This window comes from Chroicocephalus ridibundus, chromosome 2 (genome assembly GCF_963924245.1).
Source record: "Chroicocephalus ridibundus chromosome 2, bChrRid1.1, whole genome shotgun sequence".
NCBI classification, from domain to species: Eukaryota; Metazoa; Chordata; class Aves; order Charadriiformes; family Laridae; genus Chroicocephalus; species Chroicocephalus ridibundus.
The window spans coordinates 159264609-159277459 of NC_086285.1; the positions used below are offsets into that span (position 1 = coordinate 159264609).

Here is a 12851-nt window from a genome sequence, read left to right on the forward strand (position 1 = left end):
ACTTGAGATATTCTATGAAATGAAATGATTCTTAAGAATCTAACCAAAATAGGATATCTAAATCCTAGTGGTTTCATAACAGACCACAACTCCACTGGCAAACAAAACCTGCTACATTTTATTCCTTCCCACACCCTAAGAATTTTTCTCAAGTGCTATAAAAAAGACTAAGTTTCATGTTAAGAACACTTCTTCAAGTATGTTTCCCTCTTCAGTCCCAAATTCTTGCTTTGTGATTCCAAAAGTCAAGAGATAATTTACCTGAAAAATAAACTATAATACAAGAGGAAAGGAAATTAGTGTACTAAATTCAAGGTGGGAGCTCTGGAAGTCAAAATTCAGGTCATCTTCCTCATAGAAGTGAAGTCACTCCAGCAGAGACATATTTAAACTGTAACACAGTCATCACTGCAGAATAATCTACCTGACTTTCTAGAGGTGCAGATTAATCATTTTAAAAGAATTATATCTTCGTCAAACACTCAGCAACTACTCAAACTATTCTTAAAAATCATACAAAACCCTAAATTTGATAAACTTTTCTAAATACAGATTTTTAAAATTGTGAGTAGTATTCCATTTCCTCTATTAAAGAAGTCTTTCACTGAAGAAAAAAAATTATCAACTTTGCTTACATCAGTTTTATTAAGTTTAAATGTGCTGTTTTTCTAAGAATAAGCTCAGTGTAAACTTTCACTTAAAAACACAAAAAACACATTCATGAAACTAAATAACCACTTTATTCTGCCTGCATATCTTTTTAAAGATTAAATTATGCAGTCAAAACAATTTTAAGAAGGACTGCTTCTACAGTCAAGGGGAGTTTTTCAATGTCTCTGTGGACAGAGGTTCCTGTTCCTAAGACTCATGGTTCAAAACGGACAAACAAACAAACAAAAAAAAAAATCACAAATACTAATAACTAAAAAAGCCAACCCCATCACCCCACCACCCCCCCCAAAAAAAAAAAAAAAAAAAACAAAAACAAAAAACCACCAAACACCCAACCCTCAAATCAGAATTTCTGCCTTCTCAGTTTCCTCACATTGCATACTTGAAGAAAGCTATATGACCTTCCCTTAGCCTCTCTTCTGAAATTGAAGAAATCCAGTTTCCCCTCCTTAAGGGATGTGCTCTAGGCCCCTAATCATCTTGGTGATCTCACCTGGACTTGTGGCAGTATGTCATTGCTTTCATTTATTGGTGAACCCCAAACACAGTACTTCAGGTGTAGCTTCACAATTGCTGAATAGAGGAGAAGAACCACTATTTTATGGCTGCTGGCTACACTCTTACTAACACAGTCCAGTATGTGGCTGGCCTTTGTCACTGCCAACCCACATTCAACTTGTCATCCACCTGAGTCCGATGTCCTTTCCTGGAAACCCATCTTCTAGACAGCCTGTAGTGCTGTACGGGGGTACTCCATCCCTGGCGCAGGATTTCACATTTCTCTTCACTGAACCTCACAAGGCTGAGGTTCTGCCATTTCTCCAGGTCCCACTGAATGGTGACTGAATATCAGGCAACTTGGTATCATCCAAATATACTTCTTGAGATCACACTCCAGCCCATCACCCAGACAATTAAAGGACAGCAAATAGTACTGTCCCAGAAACTGATCCTAGAAGGATGCCACCTGCAATCTGCTATCAGCTGGACTTTACTTCACTGATCACCACCCTCTGGGCTTGGCAACCCAGTCAAGGTCCCACCCACCCTGCAGGTCCCTTATCTGGTCCACCTCTCACCAACCTGGATAGAAGGCTACCAGAGCAGACCACAGCAAAGGCCTTGCAGTCCTACGGACTTTTACTTCACAGAAAGTTATCTCCAGCATCATACTATATTTTTAGGAAAAAGCAACAGAAGAAAAGACTTTATTGGTATCATAGGTATCTATTTCTGCACCAGAAAGACTTCTGTATTTCTCCTGATTGACAACAAATGTAACAAGAAGCATAAAACAAGTAAGGTCAAGATAGAGGTGGCTATTAAAAAGACACCCTCTGGCTTAACCATAGTAACAACCCAACTTCGGGCCTGTCCTTTCACCAGCGAGTGAAGGGGAAAAGGAGGCCGTGTGTGTGTCCATGTGCACATCTCTGTGTATGAAGGAGGAAATGGGAACCTGACACCATTTTGTTGCTTTTTCACAGCAGCATTAAAGGAAAAGTTTCCCATAATAACAACCAAATCCACTGTCCTCAAAACCCCTGCTTGTCACAATGCTTATACAAAACCTCAGCGTTTAGCCCACTGGTATTGAAAACACAATATATATATAATGCAAATCAATACTGTCTCTTCAGAAATATAAAATAACTGTTTGCTGTACTTCTCAGCAGGCAGTGTACTTCCAGCTGTACTCCTTCAGGAAAGGAAACTCACGCTATTATCTCAGGAGTTTTCCTTCACACTCACCAGTAAACTTTAGGCCTCTTGGCCAGTATCAGTCAAACCTGACAGAACAGTCTCTAAGAGAAGGACCACGGCACATGCTATTAACTATATTTCCTAGGAAACTTTTCAGAATCCAAAAATATATTATTGGTTTAGGGCACTTTTTTTTTTTTTAGAACATGCTTATATTGCCTACTTCTGCACCTGAAACAATGCTGCTAATTAGCATTCTTGCCTTGATTCTGCCTCATGATTTTATTGCAAGGTACTATTCCATTAAAAGTAAGATATTACGATCTTTCTTACAGTTTTTCTCTGTAAATTTGTTTCACATCTGTTTTTAAAAAGTTATTAACAAACACCTTCATTCACATTGATACTAATCACAACAATAGTTACAAAAATTGAGTTTTACTTGCTGGAGTGAGAAAAATAAAATCAATCAGTTGGTAAATCAACCAAACTAATTCTGTTCCGAATCATTCATTGGCAGTCATTCCAGTGACACCATGCTGGATTACAAACACGGTTTTGTGGGTTGTCCCCCTTTCTTTTTTGTTCAAACAACTTTTTCCCTTTTATTGCTTTTTAACTACAGAAGATACTTCCACAGAACTCCAATCTAAACACTAAAACCAACTTTAAGTCATGTTACTTTAAGTGTCTCTCTCTCTCTCTCCCCTCCACCAGGGCCCAAGTTCCCATGAATACGTGGTACACACACTGTCAGGATTTATCTGAACCACACACTCAACAGAGTGCACCAAAGAGCACTTTCACAGTTCCCTAACTGATGAGCAGACATGAAGGAGCCTGTTGGGAGTTCAAAACAAGAAGCAGTACTTCTCTAAAAAACATGTGAGCTACCAAAAAGCAGTAAGTACTTTCAAAAATGTGTCCAAAATGAATACAAACTCTCAAAAGGCAAAGCTAATTACTCTGCCATGACTGAATCTTTGAGCTACTAGTGAATATTTTTTTGTTTTTCCTCACATCAGTCACATTTAGGTAAAAGGAGATTGCCTGCTTATTACAACCAAATGTTTCGACTGCTATCAAATGAAGGGTAAAACCAATTACATACTAAATGAATAAGTACTGTAGCATGCAAATGTAAAAGCATCCTCAACTGCGCTTTTGTGAAACATGCCATTGTAAATACAGGATATTGCTGTCAAGTCTCCTTCTTCGTCACATTTTCAGTACCGTGATCACCCATGAGCTGTCACCACAGCCTCTGTATTTTAGAATGCTCACGTACCCATTCTTACGTCTTTGGCGCAGTAAAACCACAAACAATTATCCTATTTACTAGGTGAAGAAACTTTTCTTGTCTCGGTCTTTTAGGATGGTCTGCTACCAAAAGCATATTTCTTTGAAAACTGAAGATTGCTTGCGGTATGTTATGTAAGAACAAAGCTTAAGTACAAAGCTCTCTATGATGCAAGACTGCCTCTGACTGCCCTAAGTAACAGCTTACAAGGTTAGGAAAAGCTGGTTTTAACTCTATTGCTGCTGGACTCCCCTGGATTCCACACACACACCCCCCCCATACCCCCACCTCCCCCAAAAGTCTATTTTAATTAAAAAAATAAAGAAGGATAAAGAATAGGATGCTACGATTTACCTGTTGTAATTATATAGAGGTGATACTTCAATGGAAATAGGGTGATAGAAACAACAGAAAAATTTCTTTCTCTTCAGACTCACACACAAAATAGATCTTACCAGTTCTCACAGTCCAGCCTAATGAACAGAGTCTGTAGGTATTGCCAACTGAAACAAAAAATTGATTTAGAATGCAAGTGCTCCTGTTCTCTTGCATGGTTTCACCTGCCTCCCTTGATAGAATACTTTGTCACTGGAAAAGGATCTTGTGATAGAAAAGCGTATGAAATCACTGTAGATGAACTGATTATATAGCAGTTTCAGTGCTACGCTAGTTTCTACAAAACTGTAAGTTGGAAAAACCCTTTCCCCTTACCCTTGTCCCAGAAGTCTTTCCCCCGGTAGAACAGGAAAAACTGACAGAAACTGAGGCATAGAAGGAAAGTTACAAACAGGAAACTGCGAAAAATGATCATATACAATACAATGTCAAAGAAAATTTTAAAAAGGCAAAGCAAAACCACCCCCATACTTTCCCCTTTCCCACCTCTAATCTTGATAAGCATCCATGACACGATGAAGAACATTGAGAAATCTTCCCCTTTCAAGTTACATTAGATTATACCAGCCTTGCACTGAGAACAACAAAATTTACGTTAGGCTGAGTAGGAGCCAAACAGTCATTCTTTCACAGAAGTAGCACGCATCTGTTACAGGACCAGTCTAGACCAACAGACCTCTAAGCTCAAGCCGATCAGCACAGTGAGAAACAAAATGAGCAACAGTCATTGCAGGAATAGTGGTTTTGGGGCCTTTTTATTTAAAAAAAAAAAAAAAAAAACAAAAAACATCTGCAGCCATAGTTCATTACACTCATTAGTTAAACATTTATTAAAAAAGGATGCACATGACAAGATCTAATTGTCAGAAAGCACTTTCTGAGTTTTCAACTTCTCATTGAAGAGCAAAAGAAAGGAATAAAGAACACTAACCATTAAAGATGCTCAAGTATTACAAAAGTATAACAGTAAAATAGACATCGGAAACAACTGCAGCTATTCTTTATTGTATCATCAGCTTCCAACTGTCCCTTCTTATCTACCAGCCTGCCGAAGGGGAATTTAGACATTTAAGCTTAACCTCTATATCTCAAGACAGTCCTGCAAAACATCTGCTGCTTTAGGAGAAAGAGTCAGAACTGCGTGGTCATGATAACCAAGTTATCCCTGGAGTGCAAAGATGTCCTTTCAGCTGGAGCTGGGACACAGCGGAATGGTAATCAAGCCAGTCTTGTGGTGATCCCACATGTGCGCTACTTATTCTCAGAACAGATGTCATCATTCCCTAAAAATTCCAACTAGCTCACACAGTAATATCAACTCAAGGATTAAAATCAACTCTTCAAAATCTATTTGAGTAGCACAAATCATGGAGCTACTGGGGATATAAAAGCATGTTTGATAAGAACAAAGCAGAGGCTTTATTTTAAGACACTATACCAGTAATCTGTCTATACTATCTTAGGATTTAAACTTTTTTTTTTTTAATTTAGAGTGATTAACCACCCATCTACATATGTAATAATCCACCTCGTCATATGAATATTATAAAAATCTTCTCCCAGTTTCATACAGAAATACGAAATTTAATGTAACATGCTGAGGAAATCAACATGGAAAGGACTACAGGCTGCAAACTCTCTTAAACTAGACCTAGACTACAATATAATGGTTTTGTTCCCTCCCCTTGGAGATTGGAAAAAAAATAAAAATATCATTACTTTAGCAACACAATGAACCTTAAAATTTTTGTTTAATGAAGGCCATTAGATAACACTCATGGTCTAAAAAAAATTACAATTAAAAAAAATAATCTTGCAGTTCTTTATAACTACTATATAAGATGCCTAAGCCCGGCTACAAAGCTGACAGGGTCTTTTTTTGTCTCATACGACCAGATGACAAAAAACCCATAATTTTTGTCTCTTGAGAGCAAAAAAAAGGCTTGCAAATTTTCAAGATTCAGTAGTTTAAACAATGCAGCATGAAACCTTTCTAGTCAATAGACTGCTACATCGCAGCACATACTTACTATTTTCTCCTTTAATAATATTACAACATATATTTAAATAAAGGTTGTGGTTTGAATTATTTTTTGGGGGGTGGAAAGGGGGGCATTGGTTTTGCTTTTTTTGCCTTTTTTGTTTTGTTTTGTTTAAAGAAGTTACCCACAAACACACAGAAAGCCTTTGGAGACTCTCTCCTAAGGTTCTGATCTTTTGAGGTATGTCTTTGTGTTTTGTTGGGCTTTCCACTAAAAGCTTACCAAATGAAATTCATCAGTCAGTAAAAATGCCTGGTCTGATTTTTCATCTGAAACTTGTCCCAAAATTGTATCTAACTGGATCCAAAGTCTCCTCTGAAAAGAATTTCAGTTGTAATAGGAAAAGAGTCACAACTAGGAGTGAACATATATCCATCCACCCAGTTGAACTACCTGCACTTCCACCGGAGAACAATCAAGTGAAAAAAAACAGCTATTGAATACACCATCTATTTTATTATTTCAGAAGACTTGTTAATTGTGATTAAGGAACAGTAATTTCATAACTCTGTAATGCCTTCATGGAACTACACAGACACACTCATAGTCTATTTCTTCTTTGTCACATTCTTTATGAAAATGTCGTTCCACTCTAACCACTGATCTGAGCTATGGTAGGAATTACGCCAGACTGAGACACTATGAAACAGACCGAACTTCTGTTCAAACTGTTTAATTTCCCTACCATTTCTGTTTAGGAAATAGTTCTAGTTCACAATCTCACTTAGAATAAAGAAAATAATTAGTTTATCCATAAACCAGCCTACAGTCACCAGTGTAGATGTAGGTCGCATTGAATTAAGTTAGCTTTAAAATAACGACCTAAGATACTTAAGGCTGCAGCGCCGTAACAGCACAGAGCTTGACCCTGCCTGCAAAAGCCCAGTGAAGGCTCCAACCCACATCCAACATATTACATCAAAAATCAAATGGCTGCAAGGATGGGATCACCCCCTTTGCCATAATACAGTGGGCTCAAAATTGAAGTTCAGGAGCTGCTTGAAGAGCTCTTCAGTCATCCATGATGCATGGACAATAGCAGCAGTAATAATGGCTACATAACAGCCACTTCAACCACTCAATTTCAATCCCCTGGTTCGAGTGAATCACAGCCTTAGGTAAGCAGATGTACAGAAACCAACCTAGCTTTAAAGCAGCAGCAGCAGAACTGTGTATGCAAGCTACAACTACAATAAAGACACACAGTCAAAGACTCTAATGGAGCACTTTGCCTGCCAGATTCCGACCATCTGCATTTCTTCATGCAAATTAATAAAAACAGATTTGGGGGAGTTGCAGATTTTTTTGCAGTACGTAACAGTAGAGCATAACAGCAGAGCATCTCGTTTCCCATCAAATAAAGCTTTCTTATATTTATAGATGATAAAACAATAATGCAAAACAAGTCAAGAATCAGTTTAAACTGCAAACAGTTTAAATAGGGCACAAAAAATAGTTATACAAACAAAAGAAATTCAAGAAATAGCAACACAAGCACTAGAAGCGCCCACTATTCTCTATTCCTCTGATTTATTGCTGTCAAACCAGACATAAAAACTTTGAAAATACACACAATCCACACAAATGGTGCAGAACACTGTGTATTTACATTCTATCTTTTGGTTTTCTTTGGACGGGCATTACCACACTCAGACTGTACTGATGTATCTCCCAAATCATTAAAGCATTATACTGTACTCTAACCCTAGAAGTCACCAGCGATGGCAGAATATATATTTTGACTTAACTCTATGAATGCTGTCATCTGTACTAACAAGAATACCAATGGCTGTACCTATTCCACATAGTTAAGACCAGGGGGCAGCAACACTGTCAAACACAAACCAAAACAGGTTGATTTCTGACAAATCTATAAGGAACCATGGCTTAGTTACATGAGAAAAAAAGCAGTTACAGTTATGGAAAAGTTACAGAAGTTAATCTAGGTTACATAACAAAAATAAAATACATAATTTTAAGTGCAAGCTTACAATCACTCTATTACCTAGTCAGTTACTGTAAACAATAGTGCTGTTAACATTTCAAACATAGACAGTTTTTCTACTAAGCCAATATTAACTAATTTTAATCCTCTGGAATCATATTTTCCACACCAAGACTATCAGGAGAACGCCATGATTCAAATACTCTTTCCTTGCACACCAAATGCTTCACTTATGCCAACACATTCAAGAAAATTAAAAAGAATCTATTACATCCATCTCCCAGATACGCGCTGGCTCCTGAAGAACCAACAAATACTTGATGAACTAAGTGTATAATCCAAAACAACAACTAACTGCGATCTATGAGACAATAGCAAAAAAACTGTCTTCTTTCAGTGTCATTATGCTAGTACCTTCAACCAAGCGCAGGGCAAGAGAAGAACTACACACCGTCTTGTTTTGAAGCCATTTGGAAGACATTTCCTCCTAACTGCTGACCTAGTCCATAGGAAATCAAACTGAAACCTCAAATAGGAAGCAGTGGACAGATATCCCACAGAAGCCAGCTCTGGAAGTTTACCTGTTTTCACACTCGCTATTTCTTGATAGTGAAGCAGGATAAACATTTAAATGATGCTCATAATAAGCACTAAAAAAAACCACCCAACACCGAGGCTTCAAGGTTGAGATGCTGACTGTATAGTCACTTCTGCTGCATTATTTTGCTCTCCTTCCACCACCAATTTTTGTTTCCATATTATTTTCCTCACTCCACATTCACCCCTTCCTCCCTACCTCATTTCTTAAACCAAGTCTCCCTTGGCAGGTTTCTGCAGTCAGAGTTCTGCGCGGACTTGATCTAATGAGTGGCTGGGGAAAACCTCCGCTAATGCTCCCAAACAAAACTCAACCTTCATCTTCCCTCTAAAAATCCCAACATTCACACTTTTTTTTCCCCCCACTGCAACAAACCGCCAACACCAAGAAGTACAACAGCAATATTAAAGTTCAGGCAACTGCTTTACGCACTAATCTTTAAGACGCCAGGGCAGGAAAGCTTTCTGTAACTAGCTCAACGCAAGAGCAAAGTCCCACAATTAAAAGACCAGATTACATGCATACCAATGCCTCTAGCTCCCGTGGATTTGGGCGGGTGGTACTGCCCCGTCCTCATGCTCTTTCTCAAAGAGAAAAAAAAAAAATATATAAATGGGGGAAGAAAAAGGGGAGGGGGGCTGTATGTGTATGATTTACCTCTTCCAGCAGCGTGACCGTGTTTCTGCAGTTCTGCAGGCGGGTGGTGAAGCTGGAGGTGGTCGGGGAGTTGTAATCCTCTGTGGTCTCGGCGATGAACTCCGACACGGTGATCTGGTCCGGCATGATCCTACCCCACCGGTAAAGCCCAGGAGGAGCCCAGCACACAGAGCCGCGGGAGGGGAAGACAAGTTTTGGGGAGGAGGAGGTGGATAGAAGGTGGAGGGGGGGGGGAGGAAAAAAAAAAAAAACAGACAAGAAGAAATAGAAAAAAAAAAGGCAGAGGGAAGATGTTAACAGCCAGCAGAGACCCGCAGCATCAAAGCCGCAGAGAGGGGCTGAGGCTTCGCCCTCGCCACCCAGCCTCTCCCCCGGCCGCCCCCTCCTCCTCCCGGGCAGGGGCTGAGGGGGGGAGAGGCCCCCCCACGCCACCGCTCGGCCCCGCCGGTGGGGAGCGCTGCCTCGGCTGATTGCGGCCCCCCGAAACGGCTGCGGGGAAGGGGCCGCCTCTGAGGAGCCCGGGGCCGCCTCTAAGGAGCCCGGCCCCGCCACCGGCGCTGAGGGGAGGGCGGGGAGCGGGGCCCGCCAGCCCCCACCCCGCCGGGCTCAGCCCCTTTCCCCCCCCCCCCGCTTCCCTCACGCCTTAACCAAGTTGAGCACTAACTTGTGCGGGCTCCGGCTGCGCCCCCCGGCCGGGGGGAAGGATGGGACGGGCCGGGGGTGGCCGGGGCTGGCGGGGAAGGGGGCGGGGGGGGCTACCACCGCCGCCGCTGACAGTCGCCCGGTGACTGACACACGCTGCCCGGCACCCGCCCGCAGCCGTTACGTGGGGCCGAGGAGGAAGCGTTCCGCGCAGGCGCAGCCGCCCGCCTCCCCCCGCCCCCCCCTCCGGCCCCGCCCCCCCATCCCCTCCCGCGCCTCTTTTTTATGGTGAAAAAAGCGCTTTTCTGGTGCGGGTGCTGGGTTCCACCCGTCCCCAGCCGGCAGAGCGGCGGCAGGGACCCCCCCCCCCTCCCCGGCCCGCCGTGCGTCCCCGCCTCAGTCGGCGGTGAACCCTGGTTTGGGGGTTTTTCACCCATTTTTAAGCCCATCGCAGGCAGCCGGAGCCCTTTCACTTCAAGCGTTCTGCGATGCAAGTGTGGAGATCGCATCGCTGATAAAGTCATCACTCTGGGTCCGGCTATATAGGTTTTTACCCTCCTTCTACTCAGGTAATTTTTAAGAAGTCCCAGTGACACCCTCGAAGCCGCTATTCCTGCTACGTGTTACTAATTCTGAGCCTTTTCAGAGAGAAGGGGAGGGTGATTTATTGCTCTGGAAATGGCTGGGTGGCAGAGCCCGCCCTGGTCCCTCGAGCAGCATCCCCTGAAACCCTGGTCGCATCCCTGGTACCCTCCTTTGTGGGCCTCGCAGCCCTGCATCCCCTCGCAAGCAGTGCTTCTGAATAAGTTAAAATATCCTTTATCCCTTCCTGAATCGTGTAACTCTAGGAATTGACAGACAGCACTAATGAGTTAGGCTTTATGCCCTTTTTTTTTTTTTAAAGCTTAGATTTTGGGGCCCATATGTGCTTTCTAAAGAAGGTTAGGTCTCAGGAGGCTCAAGTAATTATGGTCATCTGCTGTTTCACTCTGATTTATTTAGTCGTACGCTGTGCTTTCCTTCTCTTTGTATTTGGGATTCTCTCCGCAAAAGCTGGGAAATTCAGGAAGGGTAAATATTCTCAAATCTGAACAATTGAAAATGAAGACTATTACATGGATATGTCCATGACGAAGGTTTTAGTGTTCTTTATATAAGGACCTACTCCTGTATACAATGCACTTAGGCTTTTAGATGGGTTTGTATGTAATTCTAATAAAATGCCTGTACAACTCAAAAATAGTTGAAAATATCAACAAAAGGCTGTGATGCCTGAGTAAGCATAAAAAAGGAGATACCTGATTGGTGTATACCCATAAAAAACAATCTGTATGCAGTTCTGCCAGCAAAAATATGACCAATACTCCTGAGACGTGGTCCTGCCTGAACATGTTTCTTTGATTTCATTGCCTTAGCAGAAGCCCTCCATATGGCCATGTGATTGCTGCTGCTGCTGCTGCTGCTGCTTCACGTGATCTGGCTTTCCGGCACAAAGGCTCCAGGCTCGTACAGATGATTGTTAAACGTCATGAGACTCTGAAAGGTAGAGTAGGCAAGAGAAGGAGGAGGAGGAAGCCAAGAAAAGAACCATGTGGGAGTTGCACTGCAAAATGGATTTGGGCAGGAAAAAAAAAAAAAAAGAAAAAAAGCACTGAGGAAGCAACTGAAGGTGTAGGAAGAAAATCAATTGAGGATCGTATTCGTTAAGAGCCGTGGAGGAGGAAGAGAGATCAAGAAGATAAAAATGGCTGGTGGCATCAAAAGCAGTATGGAAAGGAGGGCGAAGAACTGTCTGGGCGTTTGGGCCACAGAAGAGTTCTTCCTAGTATCAAAAAGAGCTGTGTCGGTGTGCCAAGCCTGCATGGAAAGGGATGGGTGAGGGGCTGGGATACGGCCCCAGGGCCAAGCAGAACCTCTGTGGTCATCCCCTGTAATTTCCTGCAGAACATCGATCACGGGCTGTCACACAGCCGCTCCTGAGCCAGACCCAGGGTCTGGGGGTCAGCTGCCGTGCTCACGTTGGAAGGAGGTCTGGTCCCTCTCTGGCAGATTTCAAGTGAGAATAAATCCATCACACCAAACTGGTTTAATTAATTGAGTACTCTCACTGTTAAAGTTGAATTGTTCGTCTTCAGGCTGAGCTTATTGAGCTTGAGCACTGGTCTCTGATTGTAAAATAACTTCATCTGCTATCCTAAACAAATCCTACCCCAAAAAGTGTGCACAAATGTGGACATATTGCTACAGACATAATTTCTTTAATGCTATTTAGAGAAAATTTAAACTGCAGGATTGAAGAGCGTGTTCAACAAAGGGAGGAGGCAGGCCAGGGAAACTGGGGCAGTGAAGGGAGGCAGAAATAAAGGCATAGCAGAGAGTAGCAGTAGCTGAGCTTCTGTGTCTCCTCACCAGGAAAAAAAAAAAAGATCTTTTAAAATGAAATAGTAAATAAATGAAAAATAGAATGAATGCAGGAGAATACTGGGAAATAAAGAGAACAACATAAGGCCTAAAGATAAAAAAAGGAAGATCAATAGCTACCAATCATAATTGCCTATTAGTCTGGTTTTTTGACATTTATGGAATTGTTAACTCTATTAAAAGAGAATATGGTGCTCAGTTCTGCTGCTTCGAAGCAGCATTTCCTCTTCCTCTATACGAATGCTAGTAGAGCAAATAGCCCTATGGGCATGGCCTCTTTAGGCTTGGATTATCTTCACTTCAACTCACTGGAAGCAAGATTAGTTAGTTAATATGATGTTAATAAAAAACAAATCATCCAATTTGCCTGTAAAAAAAGTGCTTATGTTTAAACTACTCAAATTATATAACTGTTTCAGATAGATAGCTTTTAGTGGATTTCAGATTTAACCATGTTTCCTGTTTTGAATTGCG

The 12851-nt window shown here is 41.7% G+C and overlaps 1 protein-coding gene across 6 annotated transcripts in view; it reads right to left on the minus strand.

The window, feature by feature from the left end:
- Positions 1-12851, minus strand: part of ASAP1 (ArfGAP with SH3 domain, ankyrin repeat and PH domain 1) — a 194275-nt gene that overhangs the window by 123142 nt on the left and 58282 nt on the right. For 5 of the 6 annotated variants that reach the window (XM_063327541.1, XM_063327540.1, XM_063327537.1 and 2 more), the window contains exon 3: positions 9315-9444. In XM_063327541.1, the coding sequence (XP_063183611.1) occupies positions 9315-9444 (130 nt within the window). Of the gene's footprint in view, positions 1-9314; positions 9445-9978; positions 10104-12851 lie in introns of those variants that run through there. The other variant, XM_063327539.1, reaches the window with a different exon arrangement.